The 21,772-nt window shown below is 42.5% G+C and overlaps 1 protein-coding gene across 3 annotated transcripts in view; it reads right to left on the bottom strand.

The window, feature by feature from the left end:
* gria2b (glutamate receptor, ionotropic, AMPA 2b) overlaps nt 1-21,772 on the bottom strand; it is a 152,211-nt gene that overhangs the window by 103,549 nt on the left and 26,890 nt on the right. For all 3 annotated transcript variants that reach the window (XM_043674000.2, XM_043673998.2, XM_043673997.2), the window contains exon 3: nt 1,916-2,155. In XM_043674000.2, the coding sequence (XP_043529935.1) occupies nt 1,916-2,155 (240 nt within the window). The remainder of the gene's footprint in view (nt 1-1,915; nt 2,156-21,772) is intronic.

Below are 21,772 nucleotides of genomic sequence, written 5' to 3'. Positions count from 1 at the left end.
ATCAAGAGGGAGTTAGTATATATACACAATATCACCCTTTAAAGCAGGATGTCACAAAGCACGTTACAACTAATTAAGCACTATTTAAGTGTAATCAATGTCATGCATGTAGGAGACATAACAGCCTATATGCAGACATGAGGCTCCCACAAACAGCGATGTGATAATGACTGGATAATCTGTTTTATGATGTTTTGTATATGGAATGTGCATCCATAGCTGTCAGTAAAGCTCACTCTAAATTGGAAATCCCATATATCAGCTGCTGTTCAAGAACTTCTTATGATTCATCAGATCAGACTTTACCCCTCCCTGTAGGTCGAGATCCTGTGCAGAGAGAGGAGGAGAGGTAACTGAAGGAGAGGGATTAGAAGGGTGGACAGGTGATAGGATACCATACTAGGCTGCTAGTATTCCTAGCTGTGAAGCCAATAGGAATATCTAAAAGGATTGAAATGGCATGCTCAGTAGCATGCTTTGTTCAGGTTCTGTCAAGTTTAACAGTAGCATCCTCAACTTCACTTATACACTGAAAGGTTTGATACCAGTTTCAGGTGAGCACAGCCAATGCAACTCAAGGGGATCAAACTGTAGAAGCTTTTGTTGTTTCACCCCCTCTCTTACTTTCTTGAAAGATTAGTGATAGAGTGAATGCATTTAGCATAAGGACTATATTATCATCATCATCATCAAGCCTGTTTATCTTTTATTCCGAATTAATTAAATTCCTTTCTCTTCAGGGATGTTTTGACTTTCATTTTTATTGGAAGAAAATCTAAAAAAAACTAAATGAAATTTCAGAGTATGCATCTCATCTTAAGAGTCATAGAGTCATAGAGATGTACAGCATGGAAACAGACCCTTTGGTCCAACTTGTCCATGCCGACCAGATATCCCAACCCAACCTAGTCCCACCTGCTAGCACCCAGCCCATATCCCTCCAAACTCTTCCTATTCATATACCCATCCAAATGCCTCTTAAATGTTGCAATTGTACCAGCCTCCACCACATCCTCTGGCAGCTCATTCCATACATGTACCACCCTCTGCGTAAAAAGTTGCCCCTTAGGTCTCTTTTATATCTTTCCCCTCTCACCGTAAACCTATGCCCTCTAGTTCTGGACTCCCCAACCCCAGGGAAAAGACTTTGCCTATTTATCCTATCCATGCCCCTCATAATTTTGTAAACCTCTATAAGGTCACCCCTCAGCCTCCGATGCTCCAGGGAAAACACCCCAAGCCTGTTCAGCCTCTTCCTGGAGCTCAGATCCTCCAACCCTGGCAACATCCTTGTAAATCTTTTCTGAACCCTTTCAAGTTTCACAACATCTTTCCGATAGGAAGGAGACCAGAATTGCATGCAATATTCCAACAGTGGCCTAACCAATGTCCTGTACAGCTGCAACATGACCTCCCAACTCCTGTACTCAATACTCTGACCAATAAAGGAAAGCATACCAAACGCCTTCTTCACTATCCTATCTACCTGTGACTCCACTTTCAAGGAGCTATGAAGCTGCACTCCAAGATCTCTTTGTTCAGCAATATTCCCTAGGACCTTACCATTAAGTGTATAAGTCTTGCAAAGATTTGCTTTCCCAAAATGCAGCACCATGCATTTATCTGAATTAAACTCCATCTGCCACTTCTCAGCCCATTGGCCCATCCAATCAAGATCCTGTTTGTAATCTGAGGTAACCCTCTTCACTGTCCACTACACCTCCAATTTTGGTCTCATCTGCAAACTTACTAAGATTTAGATTATTCACCCCTGTATTCATCCCTAAGTGTTATCATTTTTAACTTAGCTGAATTGTTAGATTACTTCACAGTGTAATGATTATACATACCCAATGCACAAAAAGAAAAGAAAACAAGTTTAGTGTAACATATAGACAAAAATAAACATGTGTACCTCTGTCGCTGTCATACAGATACGCAAACTTTTCCCATTGATAATATTCAATCAAACTAAGGAGAGCACCCTTGAGATCTGGCCTCATCTGTATGACAAATTGATGCAAGCCATCTGCAGGAAAGCTCGGGGTGATGAAAGAAACATGCAGTGTTCCACAGAATGATGTAAGCGTGTTGACAGACTTCTTGTCGTAAAATCCAAAAATAGCGTAGACCCCTCTCGAAAACTGGGAGCAGACTGCGAGAGAGAGAAAGAAAGTCAAAAAGAATTTTAAAATTATGAACACTCAAAAATCAATCAGAGTTTTGTTACCACGAGCATGTTCTCAACCTGAAACAAAACTTGTTTTTCTGTGAGAATTGAATTGTACCGGTGGAGCATATACATTCAATCCAGTGACTTACTTGTACTTCTTTCAATTTATTCATGTCCACAATGAATGTTGGATAACCAGTCATTACACTACAAATGTGAGCACTTCTGTACCATCTATCAGTGTAACTTCATGGTTTGCTTGCCTTTTTAATGACCCATCTTAATCTCAATCTGATCTTTGTCCTTGTTTTGTTTCACATTGTTTTACTGAAGTACGATTTAAGCTGAAAAATCCTCATCTTTCTACTGGAACTTTATGGCCCTATGACATAAAATTGCCTCAAAAACTTCACTACTATAACTGTAGCACACATTTTCTCTCAGACATCAGTGCAGGTATTGTCACAAGGTTCCACTGGAAAGAAGGGGTTAAAAACTGGGTCTTAGCGTAGGAATTTACAGTTTATAGATGGCAGGGGTCTGCAGCTTAGTGTCCATCTGATTTTCCTCCATGACACCTCTGGGCTACTGTCGCACTCATACATTTCTATCATCATTACTTTAGTGTATGGATGTAGGTTTGCTCGCTGAGCTGGAAGGTTCATTTTCAGACATTTCATCACCATACTAGGTAACCTCATCAGTGAGTCTCCAGATGAAGCAATGGTGGTATGGCCCACTTTGTCTTTATGTGCTTAGGTTTCCTTGGGCCGGTGGTGTCATTTCCTGTGGTGATGTCATTTCCTGTTCTTTTTCTCAGGTGGCAGTAAATGACATCCAAGTCAATATGTTTGTTGACAGGGTTCTGGTTGGAATGTCATGCTTCCAGGAATTCTCGTGTGTGTCTCTGTTTGGCTTGTCCTATAAATCTTCTCAAAACTCATTATCACTTTAATGATTTATTATTTCCTGCTTTCCACCTAATTACAAGCTTTTGTTTGTCCTTGGTTCTTCTCCTCCTTTTAAGATGTTCTTTATATATCTTTATAAGTCTTTAATTTCTTTCAGAGGAAAGATCAACTTTTTTTTGTGTTATCTGTGTTTCCAACATTGTCTTTATTAGTGTGTTCAGCAGAAGTTTTCACCATTTAGCAGAGCCATTAACACAAAATCATGGAATCCCTACAGTGTGGAAACAGGCCCTTCAGCCCCAACAAGTCCACACCGACCCTTCAAACAGTAACCCACCCCTCCCCTATTATCCTACATTTACCCCAACTAATGCACCGAACACTATAGGCAATTTAGCATGGCCAATCCACCCTAACCTGCACATCTTTGGATTGTGGGAGGAAACCAGAGCACCAGAGGAAACCTTCACAGACACGGGGAGAAGGTGCAAGCTCCACACAGACAGTCGCCCGAGGTTGGATTCAAACCAGGGTCCCTGACACTGTGAGGTAGCAGTGCTAACCACTGAGCCACCGTGCTGCCCCATACCCATTTAGTACTGAGTAATTTCAGATGAATGCATTGATCAAACAATATAGGTTATGGCCCATGGTTACTTTGGAATTTTACTAAAATAACTACAAAAAATAAAGCACTAGGAAGTTACGTTTCTTGTCAATCAACATTCCAATACACAGATACATTTACTTTATAGCATTATTAGCTATACTTTTCTTTATATTCAGTTTTTCTGTTTTTAGTGAGCTGATGTTCACGGTCAAAATAACAGACATCCAGAACATCAAATCAGTGAAGATGGAATTTATTTCCTACTACCCAAATTTGATATTAACACTGCAGAATCTCAAACCAGCAATTTATTGGAAACTGTTATCATTAAATATAACTTTCTCCAATGTTTGCTGGAATAATGTGCTTAGTTTGCATATTCTGAAGGAACTGCCAAACATGATAAATATCCTCCATTTAAAAGTATTTTGTCAATAAAAGGAACAGAAATCTGTTTTTAAAAATCTATTCTTCAAATTAATCTCTTGATAGAAAGGATAAACTGTAGATCTCCAAGGATCGAGAGATGCAACAATTTATGTAAAGGACGTAAGTAAGCAGAAGACTTTAAAAGCTCTCACAGAAAAATCCCAGCGAAATTGTTGGAAAAAACCTTGTAATATAATGCACTCAATACTTGCTAACAAGATTAAACTGAGTTTTTAATGTTTTTATATTAAGCTTTCACATAGGCTGCTCTCTCATCAGGCCCAGACAGCTTGTCAAGAATTTACTTGAGGTTCACCACACCTCAGGCAGGGGCTGATGTGGGGATACAGGGTTTTCATAGTGATCTCTGTTAGTACAGAAGCAGTAGACTAACCGTGTTTTCAATTTTCATATCAATAAAAAAGAAATTGTTAGACATTTCAGACCACACTGTAAAGCTTCATCTATTGGAAATAATGATACCTTTGCTATTAATTTATTTCCAGCATTTTGTATGTAGGTTCGATCTTATCAAGATAGGTGATACTTTCACTATCTTAGATTAGACTTCAGATCAGGAGAAACTTTACCTCTTGTTCAATCAAAAGCCTAAGCAGAAATAGCCTGTCACAGGGAGCAATAAAGAGAGGAGCAGCTCACAAGACCACTGGCTATGAAATAGGAAGGGGCTAGGTCTCTTTGGCATGTCTGCGTATGGGTATCTCAAGGCTTGTCATGTCAGGTAATGGCAGCTACCTGTAGTCTCCTACATGCCTCCCCTGCTTCATCAGTGACTTTTAAGTCACTACAGCCCTCAATATTTTGCTTCTCGGTCTTTCAAGAGTTCAACTGGAGATATTCCCATAATTTTACATTCATTAGCTCACAATTACAGGAGACAAAGACTCAATGGTCAGAGCTGCCTAGAATGTGAGCTTGGCCTGCAATAATGCCTGTCAGAATGATTGGGCACTTCAGTTAATTTCCCATAGATGGAGGACATCATCAACTGCACACACAGCAACCCAACAGTAATGGGGTGGTGTAGAGGGAATGTCTCCAGACTAGTGATCTGGACAATATAGGAGATAAAGGAATTTGAAATCAATTAATGTTTTAAAAATCTGGAATTGAAAACTAGTCTCAATGATGATGACAATGAAACTATTATCAATTGTCATAAAAACTCATGTGGTTCACTAATGCCTTTCAGAGAAGTAAAATGCCACCATGTGACTGAGCTAAATGTGATTCCTGAACCACAGAAATGTGATTTACTCTTGACTACCCACTGCAATAGCACAAACCATACAGCTCAAGGGCAAATAGAGATAGGCAATCAATGTTGATGTTGCCAGCAATGCCAACATTCCGTAAAAGAATTAAAAAAGAGGCATTTGCTGAGCATAAGGGCTGAGCATATGCGCAGCTACAAAGAAATGTGTATTAAATTGCATGGAGAGAGCGTATGTCAGTATCAACCAGCATAACGTTGCACAGCAGATAAGATCTGGACTTGTAGAAGGGACAAGGCAAAGAGCTTAGATCCTACTTCAATAGTTTAGAGAGGGAAGGGGTATTATGTAAGACCAAGCGTGGTAATGATGTAACACACCTGCAGCTGCTCCAATTGCTGTTAGACACACTAGGTAAACTCTAATGCAAGATTCACCCAGGTCGCAGTGGGTAGATGGCATTAGCACACAAAATATCAATTCTTCTTCCCATTCTCCAAATGCCACTGACAAACAACCATGACCATTCGCATCTTTTCATCCCTTAATTTCCAGCTAAGAGATGTGTTTTGATGGAACAAATGGGTTTTATCACTCTTGACGTATTTCTTACATTTTTGTTCATATAAGGGAATGAGTAGACAGCCTAATTAAATTATTTACTGAAAGTCTACAAAAGCTCAGAAATTCTGATCAATCAAAATTCCATCTCTTTTGGCAGGTGACACCCAGTCTGCACTTTTCTCACCAAATTTTTCACTCTTCATCTCATTAATTATGCAAATGGCATTCTTCTTCTGGAACAAAAACAGAAACTGCGGAAGAAACTTGGCAGCTTTGGGAGTTCTCTGGTGAAAAACAGAGTTAATGTTTCAGGACCAGTGGAAATCCGCTAGGAAAAGGCAGTATTTATGCTGAAGACAGAGACGGGTGGGAAGGATTGAGCAGATAGGTGGTGATGGACCCAGAGCGAGAGAAAGACCGTTGGCAGACAAAGGGTGATATCATGCCAGGGAAGGTAAAAAGCTGGTAATGGGGGCAATGAGTATGTAAACATTAATTGACTGAAAGCAGCCTTTGTCATGACAGGTCTGGGTTAAGAGATGAGTTAAGGACATGGAAGAAGGTGTTCAGGCTCTAAAGCTATTAGATTTGATATTCAGTCTTGAGGGGTGTAGGTCCCTGAGTGTGAGATGTGATGCTGTTCTTATCGCTCGCGCTCAACCTCACTGGAGCACTGTAGCATGCCCAAGGCAAAAGTGTTGGCCAGGGAACATGGTGGCGTGTTGAAGTTGCAGGCAACTGGAAGCTTGAGAACATTTTCGCAGACAGAATGTAGGTGTTGTACAAAGCAATCAAATAGCCTGTATTTCATCTCCCCATATTGTAAGCAGTGAATAAAGCAGACCAGATTGAGTGAACTACAGGTATATCGCTGCTTCACTTGGAATGTATGTTTAGACCCTTGGATAATAAGGAGGTAGATGGGAAATGGGCAAATATTCCACTTTCTGCAATGGCATGGGAAATGGCACTGGGCATGCCATTTGCATCTTTTCATCCCTTAATTTCCAGTTAAGAGATGTGTTTTGATGGAACAAATGGGTTTTATCACTCTTGACTTATTTCTTACATTTTTGTTCATATAAGGGAATGAGTAGACAGCCTAATTAAATTATTTACTGAAAGTCTACAAAAGCTCGGAAATTCTGATCAGTCAGAATCCCATCTCTTTTAGCAGGTGACACCCAAAAGAGAGGTGAGGTGTTGAGAGTGGAAGAGGAGAGAACCGGGATGTCCTTGATGGAATGCTCCCTGTGAAATCCTGATGGGGTAGAAAGTGAGGACCGGTAATCCTAATGGTGTCCTGGGAGCGAAGAGAAGGGGTGAGGGCAAAAGTGCAGGAAATAGGTCGGATACAGCTAAGGGTCCTATCAAGCATGTCCCCTGGCCAACATTTCTGTCTCAGACCTGCTGCAGTACTCCAGCAAGGTTCAATGCAAGCTGGAAGAACTGCATCTCTATTGCATTTGGATACCCTGCAGTCTTCAGAACTCAGTAGTGAGATCAATACCTTTAGAACCTGAATACCTCCTTCCATTTCTTTTACCCGGTCTGGCACCTCAGGCCTTGTCATGACATGGGCTGCTTTCGGCATAGCTATTCATTTTCACCTACCCAATCTCTCCATTGTCAGCATTTCTCCTTCCCGGCTTGTTATCAATAACTCCTTTATCTGCCCAACCTTCTTTCCCTCTTCTGAGCACCATCTCCACCTATCCACTCACTTTATTTCTCCCCAATCCCCTTTCCTCAATATAAATACCACCTTTTCCTAACTGGCATCAGCTCTGAAGAAGTGTCACTGAACTCAAAGCATTAAGTTTGTTTTCTCTCCCTAGATCTGCTGAGATCTCCAGCAATTCCTGTTTTTGTTTCAGACCTTCAACACGTGAATTTCTTTGTTTTATCTTTATCATGGAATCGTGCAGTAAGACAGGCACATGTGCTCATTACTGCCAGACCTTTGGGATGTCCAGGCCACTGGTGCCATTCTTAAACCCCAATTCCACACTGTTTCAGACAGTGCAAGCCACAGAGTACACTTCACACTATGGTCCTGTACCATTGCCCACAACGAAATGGCCATGAAAAGTAGGTTGGATCTTCAGTTCAGCTACAGTGACTGAGAAGTCCTGTCACAACAGTGCCCTGGGCAAAGAAGGAAGAAGATTAATGTTTATCTGTGTTCCATAAGGGTAAGTGCCACTATCTTCTATCTGCTACTTCTCACTTGCAAAACCACACTACACTCGAAGTCTGTCATTGCACATGTCTCTCACCAAGGCTCATTGAATCCAATACTCACCATTGCATGCAACGTGTTCATCCAAAGTTTCTCACCCACCTGATCCTTGCAAACTCATAATCATTCCAATCCTCTGCATACCTTACTTATTCGCTATTGACAATCCACCACCAAGTGGGTTTAAACTAGCTCAGCAGGGGGATGGGAATCTGTGTCATAGTTCTAGTACACAGGTGGATGAGAGTAGGGAGGACAGGGACAGGATTTCATGGTCACAGGAATGTGCTGCCAGACAGCAAGCTGGTTTGAAATGTGTCTACTTCAATGCCAGGAGTATCCGAAAAAAGGTAGGTGAGTTTGCAGCATGGGTAGGTACCTGGGACTTTGATGTTGTGACCATTTTGGATACATGGATAGAGCAGGGTGAGGAATGGATGTTGCAGGTTCCAGGGTTTAGATCTTTCATTAAGATCAGGAAGATGGTAAAAGGTGGGGGGGGGGGGGTTTGGTTTTGTTAGTCAAGGACAGTATAATGGTGGCTGAAATACGAGGACTCATCTGCTGAGGTGGTATGGGTTGAGGTTAGAAACAGAAGAGGAGAGGTCACACTGCTGGGAGGCTTTCATAGCCCTCTGCAGAGTTCCAGGAATGTGCAGGAGAGGATTGGCAAATCAATTCTGGGCAGCAGTGAAAGGAACAGGGTCATTATGGGTACTTATCTTACCTAACATTGACTGGAAATGCTATAACTCTCGTATGTTGGATGGATCAGTTTTTGTCCAACGTGTGCAGGAGGGGTTCCTGACACAGTATGTCGAAGGGCTAACAAGAGGGGAGGCCACACTGGATCTGGTACTTGGTAATGAACCAGGCCAGGTGTTTGATTTAGTGGTAGGTGAGCACTTTGGAGGGAGTGGCCATAATTTGGTTATGTTTAGTTTAGCGATGGAAAGGGATCGGTACATGCCACAGCACAGGTCAAGAGTTATAGTTGGAGGAAGGGCAATTATAATGTGAGTAGGCAAGACTTAGGAGGCATAGAATGGGGTAGCAAAATGCAGGGGATGGGGACAATCGAAATGTGGAGCTGCTTTAAGGAACAGATATCACGTGTCTTTGATAGGTATGTCCCTGTCAGGCAGGGAGAAAGTGATAAAGTAAGGGAACCGTGGTTTACTAAAGAAATTGCATCTCTTGTTAAGCAGAAGAAGGAGATTTATGTGACATTGAGGCAAGATGGTTCAGATGAGGCTATGCAGGGTTACAGATTAGTTAGGAATTATTTAAAGAGAGAGTTAAGAAGAGCAAGGAGGGGACATGAGCAATCTTTAGCAGATAAAATAAAGGAGAACCCTAAAGGTTTCTATAGGTATGTGAGGAATAAAAGGATGACTAGGGTAGGGCCAAAGACAGAAGTGGGAAGTTGTGTGTGGACTCTATGAAAATCGGGGAGGTGCTTAACAAATATTTCTCATCGGTTTTCACTCAAGAAAAAGAGAATATTGTAGAGGAGAAAACTGAGATACGGGTTATTAGAATAGAAAGGATCGAGGTTAGTAAGGAGGAGCTGCTATCAATTCTAGAAGGAGTGAAAGTAGACAAGTCCTCTAGGCCAGATGGGTTTCACCCAAGGATTCTCTGGGAAGCTAAGGAGGAGATAGCAGAGCCTTTGGCCTTGATCTTTGAGTCGTCATTGTCTACAGGCTTGGTACCAGATAACTGGAGGATACAAATGTTGTGCCCTTGTTCAAGAAGGGCAGCAGAGGTAACCCAGGTAATTATAGACCAGTGAGCCTTACATCCGTTGTAGGAAAAGTTTTGGAAAGAATTATAAGAGATAGGATTTAAAATCATCTAACAAGCAACAATTTGATTGGAGATAGTCAACATGGTTTCATCAAGGGAGGCCATGTCTCACAAACGTCATTAAGTATTTTGAGAAGGTGGCCATGCAAGTGGATGAGGGTAGGGCAGTTGATGTGGTGTACATGGACTTCAGTAAAGCCTTTGATAAGGTTCCACATGGTAGGCTGTTGGAGAAAATTCAGAGGCATGGAATTGAGGGTGATTTAGCAGTTTGGATTAGAAACTGGCTTTCTGAAAGAAGGCAGCAAGTGGTGGTTGATGGAAAATATTCCGGCTGGAGTCCGGTTACTAGTAGTGTGCCACAAGGATCTGTTTTGGGACCACTGCTGTTTGTCATTTTTATAAATGACTTGGATGCAGGCATAGGTGGATGGGTTAGTAAGTTTGCAGATGACAATAAAGTTGGTGGAAGAAGAATGTTACAGGTTGCAGGGGGACTTGGATAAGCTGCAGAATTGGGCTGAGAGGTGGCAAATGGAATTCAATGCAGATAAATGTGAGGTGATTCACTTTGGAAAGAATAAAAGGAAGGCAGATTACTGGGTCAATGGAAAGATTCTTGGTAATGTGGATGTGCAGATGGATCTTGGAGTCCATGTACATGGATCCCTGAAAGTTGCCACCCAGGTTGATGGTGCTGTTAAGAAGGCATACGGTGTGTTAGGTTTTATTGGTAGAAGAATTGAGTTCTGGAGCTGTGATGTCATGTTGCAACTGTACAAAATGCTAATGTGGCCTCCCTTAGGATATTGTATACAGTTCTGGTTGCCCCATTACAGGAAGGTTGTAGAAGCATTGGAAAATGTGCAGAGGAGATTTACCAGGATGTTGCCTGGTCTGGAGCAAAAGTCTTATGAGGAAAGGCTGAGAGACTTGGGTCTTTTCTCATTAGAGAGAAGAAGGTCATGTGGGGATTTAATAGAGACATACAAGATGATCAGAGGATTAGATACGATGGACTGTGAGAGTATTTTTCCTAGGATGGTGATGTCAGCTTGTACAAGGTGCATAGCTACAAATTGAGGGGTGATAGATTTAAGACAAATGTCAGAGGCAGGTTCTTTACTCAGAGAGTGGTAAGGGTGTGGAATACCTTGCCTGCCAATGTAGTTAACTCAACCACATTAGGGGCATTTGAACAATCCTTGGATAAGCACATGGATGTTGATGGGGTAGTGTAGGGGGATGGGCTTAGATTAGTTTACTGATTGGCGCAACATTTAGGGCCAAAGGGTTCTATGTTCTAAGTGCAGAACCATACTGTAAGTGGCTCAAAGATGTGTCATGACGGTGTGACATTGTCAGATGCCAATATCTGTGGAAATGTGGTGTGTGCAGCCATTGTCTATGGCATGTGTAAAGATGTTGGTGCCAGGTTGCCACAATGGATGCTTATAGCAGCAAGTGGCAAGCTGGAATCTTTAAGTAATCACTCTCAGTTTCATGTCAGGAGATCTTATCAACTAGTATCTAGCTGGCACGTCAGAGAATGGGAAACTGCAAATTCATGAGATGAGATTCAGTGGTAATTAGGTTGATCATGAACAATAACCTGTGCAATTGGATTGCTCACTAGCAAGAATTTAGTCTTGCTGATCGAATCTTGATTGGAAATGAGGCTTTTTGTTATTGACATAAAGAAAATCCTCACTGCGCATCTCACCCAATTTTCTTAACTTTCCCATCATACCCCTCATTGTTCAGGGGCTGGGTAGATTCCACCCAATATTTTGAGTCCCGTATGACTGTTCTTCAGAACTTGAGGCAGAAAAGTGGTGGGATTTAATGCTGTGAAAAAAGGCAAGAGGAACAGAAGGAAAGTCAGGGCAAGGTTGGAGGGCACAGGAGAACAGGTGTCACAGAATAAAAAGCCAAAGGGAATGGCAATAGTGGAAATGGTTGAAAAGAAGAGACAGGTTCAGAGTAGGTGTTGATATAATTATAAAATATTGATCAGTTCTGACAAAATCAAAATCAAATAAACCAGACACAGGAGAGGAGGAGCGATTGATACTGGCATCTCCATGGCAGTATCCATGGCTGTACCTTGTGAACGTTTTCCAGCCATAACTGCAAGATAAACTGGCAGCAGCAATGACTATATTATCCTATGGAAAGTGTACAACAGTCCCTTCCAATGCAGCAAACAGCTAAAGGTGAAACTCACTAGATTCTCGATTCACATCTCTGCCCAAGACCAACAATGCTTACATCTACTTCTTACTGCCAAGTGCTCCCTTACTGATCCTTCTTTTATTCCCTGATTGAGTTGCATGACCCATGCTGATCCCATCTCCACAACTGTACAGGAACTGCACAGTTACTCCTGATTCAAGTTCGAGGAGTCAGAACATTTCCCAACTTAACAGATAATCAATCATTCATGAGGGATTGACTAACTCCATGCATTAGTTCCTTTAAAACCATTAAAGACACTATAATTTGTGAAGCAGTCATTGCAACAAATCAATTGATTTGGCTGTTTCTTCACTGTGTCCTACACCTGCATGCACACAACATGGGTGCTGGGGATAATTAAGCACTAACGATGTTTGCTGGTAGTGGTGGGGGGGGGGGGTTTAATTTAAAAAAACTAGGAGATTAGAATTAAATATATAAGAATCAGTTTGGAATAAAAAAGAGAAAATCAGTTGATTTGGCTACATGAAGCTTGCAAATTCACAGGAGACTGTGTTCCGGGAAGAGTCATAACATTGTATGCAACACGTAATCCTTAAATATGAGCACTCTTAAAGGCAAGATACAAATACAAGAAACCCCTTTCTTCCAAAAACAAAGTTTAATGAATTATAATAGCAAATGAGTCTTTGAGTCTATAAAACATGGAGGTAATTTGCTGAGACATCCTATGATGATGACATCATCTGGATTTACTGTTGATTTCCAGACTCAGTAACTTTGTCTGTCTTTCATGTCTGTGTTATCAAGATTTTATTTCATGGACTTCATTTGATACTCCAGAATTTACTTATCCTGAAGCATCACAGCTAAGATTATAACCTGGTGCTATGTGATTTTTAACTTCATCACAGCTAAGGCTTTTTCCAGATGAGCCACTGACTGATCTCATTCCTCGAGCTGTTTCAAATCTTTGTGGCATTCATGGTTTTGATGATTAGGAACATATTTTGAAGCTTCTGGTTTTACATCCTAGATTCTTCTAATCAAATCAAAGTGTTCGGTTTCCATTGGTCCCGTATATTTTCTCTATTATAACCTGCTCTAACAACTTTCCACCATATTTCCACCTCTGCATATGATTAGATTAGATTACCTACAGTGTGGAAACAAAGTCCTTCGGCCCAACTAGTCCACACCAACCCTCCGCAGAGTAACCCACCCAGACCCATTCCCTCTAACTAATGGACCTAACTCTATGGGCAATTTTAGCATGACCAATTCACCTAACCTGCACATGTGGTAGGAAAGCGGAGGAAAACCACGCAGACACAGGGGGAATGTGCAAACTCCACACAGACAGTCGCCCGAGGCTGGAATCGAACCCAGGTCTCTAGCACTGTGAGGTAGCAGCGCTAACCACTGAGCCACTGTGCCGCCCACATTGCTATCACGTTTTTCCTCATTTTTTTCCTTTGAAGTCTGGACCTCTTCTACTTGATATTTCAGTCATTGTTGGCTTGCCACATGTCCTGCTTATCGTCTTTTACTCGAGCATTGTTAATTTCTGAAAATAACTGTCTCATAAGTGATTTTCAGCCCCCTGTTGTATGTCCTATGCATCTCCATCTGCTTTTACAGGTCATTCATTTTCTCCAGAACTACTTTGATATCAAGGTGATATTGCTGTAACTGCTACTGCTAGGCCCCTTTGTTTCACATGAGATTTACTTCAGACTGAAATCATTCATTTCATTGCTTTCTTCACGCAAAGCATGTAGCTCATCCTGCTTCCCGTCTTTCTCTTTCAACTCTTCATTTACCTTTGAGAGCTCAGCAGTAATGCCCTCTGAAGAATTTGTCACCTCAGAATTAGGATTCTCAAGTTCTGATTTATTCTGAATTAGTTTTCTGGCCTTTTCCTCTTGAAGTTTCATTTTTCTCTTGACACTGAGCTGAGAATTTAGCTGTACTAATTCTCACAAGAGTGAAACTTTCCATTTTTCTTTCACATTCAGGTCTGCAAGTGTTTCTTGAATAGTCTGCTTCCATTTCTGCTGTATCTGTGATGTTTGACTGATTCAATGGATTGTGACAGTGCAAGCTGCATGCTGGTATACCTCCAATTGTTCATCCAGTGATATCTACATGGTCAAACACCTGTGCTGTCAAATTGGATGTACTTCCACTCCAACGCTATTGATCTCACACATTGAATTGGTTGTCATGACGTTGAGGGCTGTCCCATGCATTTTGACAATACAGAATAATGCTGTCAACTGTGTATTTCACCTGAAGACTAACTTACTTGTTGACAGTTCAAGTATGACAAGCCTCATCAAAATGATGTTTTCTAGTGCTGCTGTTCGAGTGTGTCATATTAATGGTAACAATCTAATAATCAATTGCTCATCAGAAATTGAAAAATTCCATTGGTTAGTTTATTTAATATCTAAAAATACAAAATATGGAAGCAGACGTTACAACAAATAACTATGTATACATATAAAGCAGACGAACTGCCAAGAGATGTCACAACAGAAGACACAATATAAGCACAGTATATAGAGTCCTTCAAGGTGAATTCTCTTAAATGCAAGGTAGACAGACCTATAATCTATGTTTAATAATTTAATCAGGACTGCTCATTGACTTCAAGGGCCAGATGTTCACTGTTGGGTGCAGGTAGGAACAGCCAGAACTAACAACCAGAAAGATGGCACTGACAGTCTGTGTACCAGACTAGCACCTCAAGTCCCAATGCAGCCAATTTTCCTGCGAGAGGTGGAAGGGCAGGATAGCAAATGACCCACAGCAATTAAAACACTTTAAGGACTTTGTTAGGAGCTTGCTATTTTTCTAAAGCTTCAGGAGGAACAGGAGGCTATTGGTGCTGTCTTATGAAGAGCAGCTGAAAGCGGTCAAGAATAGGGTTTTGAATAGGGTAGTTCAGCTTCTAGAGAAGAGGTTTCATATGGCTAAGAATTGAAAACTTCTATAGTCAACCCTCCCACTGATCCCAAGTTCATGATTTCCATTTGTACTCTGAAATGTGAGAAGTCTGCATTTTCCATTCTTTAAAGTTTTAACTCTAAAGGCAGCCTCAGTAATGGCTGTTAGAGAGGGTCAGAATGAGACCCATCTTTTCAGTGACCCACTTTACTGCCTTCCCCCACTGGTCACTATATAACTTACTGGCAAACCCATTCCTGACCAAATGTCAGCTCAATGCCACCAAAATATTTCTGCTTCCTGTCAGAGGTGACTTTATGACCAAACCATCCTTTTTCCACTTCGACCTGAAATGCAGTCCCAACTATTACAATTTCTATTATTCAAACTGTGCAGAATTATTTCCTTCCATATTGATACGCTACACTTGATTATCCTCTCTCCCTCAAGGAGCTCTTTAGTTAAAGAGTCAACCGAAAACGTTTAAATGACATTGATAGATTTTTATTCGACATAGCTTTACTGAACCAGATAATTAAATGGGGTTAAGCTATAAATCAGACACGATCTAGTTGAAAGTCATACAGTCTCCATTTGAAAAATTATCTGTTCCTTAATTTCAACATCTATTTGCTTCCTTAAGGATTATGTATTAGTTAGTTCTTCACTTAGACATTAATGTATTAAGGGTGAGTTATACTTCTGAAGAACTCCTTGCAAAACATTGAGGATTGTAAATATGATAGTGTACAAACCTCCACATCTACATTCTACAAACTTCACTTATTGGTCAGTTATTGCAATCTGATATATTTAATGTAATGCTTTTCAATTTAAATCATTCAAAAATATGGAAACACACAATATCATAGTACAGTACTTGCAATGCAATAGATGAGGGCTACTGAAATTCTTGTAGAGGAAGCATGTTTACATGTTACAACTATTGGACAGGAATTTATAATAATAATGTTTTAAACTTAAACATACACTTTCAGAAAATATTGAAATTAAAATGAAAAGGCTGGAGATATGATAAGCAGGAAAAGATCAGCTCATCCCATGTATGACACCTGCAACATCTTTCCCCAACAATGCATCATCCTCCACCCTGCCTCACCCTCACTCCACCCTGCCTCACCCTCACTCCACCCTGCCTCACCCTCACTCTACTGCACCCTCCACCCTGCCTCACCCTCACTCCACCCTGTCTCACCCTCACTCACTACACCCTCCACCCTGCCTCACCCTCACTCCACCCTGCCTCACCCTCACTCTACTGCACCCTCCACCCTGCCTCACCCTCACTCCACCCTGTCTCACCCTCACTCACTACACCCTCCACCCTGCCTCACCCTCACTCCACCCTGCCTCACCCTCACTCCACTACACCCTCCACCCTGCCTCATCCTCACTCCACCCTGCCTCACCCTCACTCCACCCTGTCTCACCCTCACTCCACAGCACCCTCCACCCTGTCTCACCGTCACTCCACTAAACTCTCCACCCTGCCTCACCCTCACTCCACTGCACCCTCCACCCTGCCTCATCCTCACTCCACTACACCCTCCACCCTGCCTCACCCTCACTCCAGTACACCTTCCACCCTGCCTCATCCTCATTCCACCCTGCCTCACCCTAACTCCACTGCACCCTCCGCCCTGCCTCACTCTCACTCCTTCCTGCCTCACCTTCACTCCACTAAACCCTCCACCCTGCCTCACCCTCACTCCACTGCACCCTCCACCCTGCCTCACCCTGCCTCACCCTCACTCCACTGCACCCTCCGCCCAGCCTCACCCTCACTCAACTGCACCCTCCGCCCTGCCTTACCCTCACCCCACTCACCCTCCACCCTGCCTCACCCTCACTCCACCCTGCCACACCTTCACTCCACTACACCTTCCACCCTCCACCCTGCCTCACCTCACTCCACCCTGCCTCACCCTCACTCCACTGCACCCTCCACCCTGCCTCACCCTCACTCTACTGCACCCTCCACCCTGCCTCCCCCTCACTCTACTGCACCCTCCACCCTGCCTCACCCTCACTCCATCCTGCTTCACCCTCACTCCATGCACCCTCCACCCTGCCTCACCCTCACTCCACTGCACCCTCCACCTGCCTCACCCTCACTCCACCCTGCCTCACCCTCATTCCACTACACCCTCCACCTTGCCTCACCCTCACTCCACCCTACCTCACCCTAACTCCACTACACCCTCTGCCCTGCCTCACCCTCACTCCACTGCACCCTCTGCCCTGCCTCACTCTCACTCCACCCTGCCTCACTCTCACTCCATTGCACCCTCCACCCTGCCTCACCCTCACTCCACCCTGCCTCACCCTCACTCCACTGCACCCTCCACCCTGCCTCCCCTCACTCCACCCTGCCTCACCCTCACTCCATTGCACCCTCCACCCTGCCTCACCCTCACTCCACCCTGCCTCACCCTCACTCCACTGCACCCTCTGCCCTGCCTCACCCTCACTCCACTGCATTTAATTGTTCTAAATAAAATAATAATTTAGCAATTTAGAAAGAAAACAGAGTATTTTTTGAAGATAATGGAGGCTTTGACACAAACTGCAATCCTCTTTGTTAAAATAGTGGCGCCAGCAGATGGGAGGATTATCCCTGTTCAAAAAAGAGAACAATAGATTGGAAGTCAGTCAGTCTGATGTCAGTGATGATGAAACCAATAGAGTACATAGAATTGTTACTTGGAAAATATTGCCAAGTTTTGCCAAGAAAACAGCCAACACAGATTTGTGAAAGGCAAGTTTGTGGATGGTTCTTTGATGAATGAGAGAATTGATTAAATTAATGAGGTTAATATTATGTGCATTGACTTTCAAAACAGAAAGTGCCTTAAAATATATTTGTCAGCAATATTGAAGTTTAGAGTATAAAAGGGTCAGTAATTGAATGTGCTAAAATTGGTTCAGGAACATATTTTCACAGGGCTAGGCTCTCTGGAGAATTTTAAAATGGTGGGTTGAACCTTAGTGAAAACGTTGTGTCCTATTTTTGTAATATGTTGCAGGTATTTTTTGATAGAGGGGTTAAGTAATCCTTGGGCAACATTGCTGGGGTGTGGAAGGGGTTTCGTGGCAATTGGGATTGTTAACTCCAGAGAACATTGTGTGAAAGAGATGAATAGACCCCTTGGATTGTCAAACTTATAAAAAGAACTATTAATACCTGGCAACATTTTGTTTTTTAAATTTTTTTAAAAGTGTTTTTATGACTGAGAATGCATTTATTCAATAGAATGTAGTTTGAACAACTTTAGGTAAATGAAATGCAGAATTCTTTGAAAGCAGTGCTGGTGATAACTGTGCAGGAATTTGAGGTATCTACTGGACCTGGTCCATGTTTCAGATGCATGCAGGAGGATAGGCACCAGGACTGCTTTGTAGACCATGAACCTGGTGCTGAGTTTGAAGTCTCAGACTTCAAACACTCTGTTGCTTAGGCATCTGAAGGCTGTACTGGTGGATTGAATTCAATGATGGATTTCATCGTTAATATCTGCTCACAGCAAAAGGAGGCTCCTGAGGTCTGTAAAGTGACTCACATTATCCAGGGCTCACCTTGGATTTTAATATTTGCAGAACAGTGCTGTTTGGCAGGAGTGGGTTAGCAGAGAGTTAGTGGATATTTAGTCTGAGACTCATTTCTGTCGCATGCATTGGTGGTTTGTAGCTTAGCCAATGATATGCACACATTCAGGCATTGTCTGCATACTGCAGCTTGATGATAGAAGTCCAGGAGATCCTGGATCTCCTGATTGTTCTCATTGATGCTACTTTGGTGTTTTCAGGTCAAGAGGCCAAGCATATCCACATTAATGCTGATGACAATGGTTTGCAGAGTGGACTGGGCACTTTGGGCACTCTGTGCCGCTGGCACATTGGTCATCACCAGGTTGGCTGTGAGATACCCGCCTGAGTAGTTCAAAGTAGGAGATAGATGCTTTTGGAGCTAAAGGGATCAAAGAGTGTGAGAGGAAAGTGAGAGCAGGGAACTGAGTTAGATGATCAGCCATGATCATACTGAATGGTAGGGCAGGCTTGAAGGATTAAAGGTAAAAACAATGACTGCAGATGCTGGAAACCAGATTCTGGATCAGTGGTGCTGGAAGAGCACAGCAATTCAGGCAGCATCCGAGGAGCAGCAAAATCGACGTTTCGGGCAAAAGCCCTTCATCAGGAATAAAGGCAGACAGCCTGAAGCATGGAGAGATAAGCTAGAGGAGGGTGGGGGTGGGGAGAAAGTAGCATAGAGTACAATAGGTGAGTGGGGGAGGAGATGAAGGTGATAGGTCAGGGAGGAGAGGGTGGAGTGGATAGGTGGAAAAGGAGATAGGCAGGTAGGACAAGTCCAGACAAGTCAAGGGGACAGTGCGGAGCTGGAAGTTTGAAACTAGGATGAGGTGGGGGAAGGGGAAATGAGGAAGCTGTTGAAGTCCACATTGATGCCCTGGGGTTGAAGTGTTCCGAGCCAGAAGATGAGGCGTTCTTCCTCCAGGCATCTGGTGGTGAGGGAGCGGCGGTGACCTATTCCTGTTCCTATTTTCTATGTCCCTATGAAAAGTGTGGTTATTGCTTATGAGAGTCAGTCTCAAGCTGAATGAGAGGAATATGGCAAATTGCTCCAGTATGAAACTTGAACTGCTGGCTTTCAGGTGAGCTATTTCCCAAACATTCAACGACAACCTGCTCAATGATAACAATCCAAGCTGGGAGCAACATAGACCAGATAAGCCCTGGACATATCCAGTTTCTGTTCTAGATCCAGTAGGTCAGGAAAAATTAGTGCAAATGCTGACGCCCTTAGACAGAAGACTAACCCCGAGAGTAAAACACCCCTGCCAATTTGGAGAGGGCTGTTGTAGATGCTATGTCCATACCTCAGTCAAAGGCAGCATTTTGACCCCAATTCTCTATGACGTTCAAAAAAAGTTTCAATATAATGTCACACGTGGACTTTGGAGTGAATTCAGATGCAGATAGGTAAAGCCAGGCATGATTTCACCATTGCTATAAATCTCTTAAAAGAGGGCATAGTCAGTTTCAGTTGATTGACACAGGGATCAGGAAACTGTCCAATTACTGGAAGGCCCCGATCCAACAACAGTGCCAACTCAAAAGAGAGTTCAAATGGAACAAAAACTGTAGAGATGCTAGGACGGGATCAAGGAGGAAGATAGAATTCTCTGTCGGCTGATTTGTGTCAAGGAGAGAGATTTGAAACAACCATCCTTCTTAATAGCCTCAATTTTCAGGTTTTGATTGTAGTTCATGATCATGCAGGACACCAAGTGTTGGAGAAGCCAAACTGCACTGACGAGAGAGTGGTGTCACTGGTCCAGGGTGGTGCTGATATAGATGACCATCTCTGCAATTGAGAGAGATATACTTGGACCAAAGCAGAGAAGCAACCTTATGAGAGTCCACCAATGGGATCACCAAGACATCTCTAAAAATCCTTAAACGGATTATTCAGGTCTTGACGAGTAACTGGACTAAGTGCATTCTTGTTCTCATGGATGTTTTCACCAACTTCACTCAGGCCATTCCCACCTGTAACCAAAAGGTCTCAACAGTGGTCAGGGTATTAGTATGTGATTGATTAGTTTATTAGGCTGTTCTGTGTTAGAATTACAGTGATCCTAACTACAAGAGTAAGTCCTACAGGAGATTTGCAGTGTATCCAATCTTTTTAAGAACAAGATCACTTTTTGAATTTAAGCCCAATTCAGAATCTACCCTGAAGATAATATGGAATTAACAGTTTATTTTAGTCCTATACAAATCTAAAACTAATTATATATAATTAGTCATTTTGTCCTCTGCGCACCAAGCCTTAGTGTAATACACTTGACTGCGTATTATCTTCTTGAAATCTGGGTGCTGGATTGAGAAGGCTAGTCATATAGAGTCCATCAAATGGCTGATGGCTGAGTGTGATAAGTTTATAAGTTTGCTCGCTGAGCTGGAAGGTTTGTTTTCAGACATTTCGTCACCATGACTAGGTAACATCACCAATGAGAGTCTCCGGTGAAGCGTTGGTGGTATGTTCCACCTCTCTATTTATGGGGGGTCTTGGTTTCTTGGTGGGTAATGTCATTTCCAGTTTGTTTTTCAAGGGAAGGTAGATAGGGTCTAAATCGATGTTTTTATTGATGAAGTTCTGGTTAGAATGCCATGTGTCTAAGAATTCCCATGCATGTCTTTGTTTCGCCTGTCCTAGGATGTGTGTCTTTAAATTCCCAGTCTTTGACTCCCTCAATAAAAACATCGATTTAGATCCTATCTACCTTCCCTTGAAAAGAAAAAAAAATGACGTCACCCCCCCCCCCCCCCCCCCCTTAAGAAATAGAGAGGTGGTACATACCACCAGTGCTTCACCGGAGACTCTCACTGATGATGTTACCTAGTATAGTGACGAAATGTCTGAAAACAAACCTTCCAGCTCAGCGAGCTAATTTACATACTTATCATCAACCTGATCTACAAATCTTCTCAAACATCGCTAGCTGAGTGTATTTTTGGATTTGATATCTTCATTTGAGAGAATGCTGTCTCACAATAGTACGTGGAATTAAAGTAAGCTTTCACTTTAAAAGCGCAAAATGATAG

The sequence above is a fragment of the Chiloscyllium plagiosum genome, unplaced genomic scaffold (genome assembly GCF_037043375.1).
Source record: "Chiloscyllium plagiosum isolate Xiang-an unplaced genomic scaffold, Cpla_swu_hap1 HiC_scaffold_36, whole genome shotgun sequence".
Lineage (NCBI taxonomy): Eukaryota > Metazoa > Chordata > Chondrichthyes > Orectolobiformes > Hemiscylliidae > Chiloscyllium > Chiloscyllium plagiosum.
Note: the sequence above shows the minus strand (reverse complement) of the source record. Positions and strands in the feature narration are given on the sequence as shown.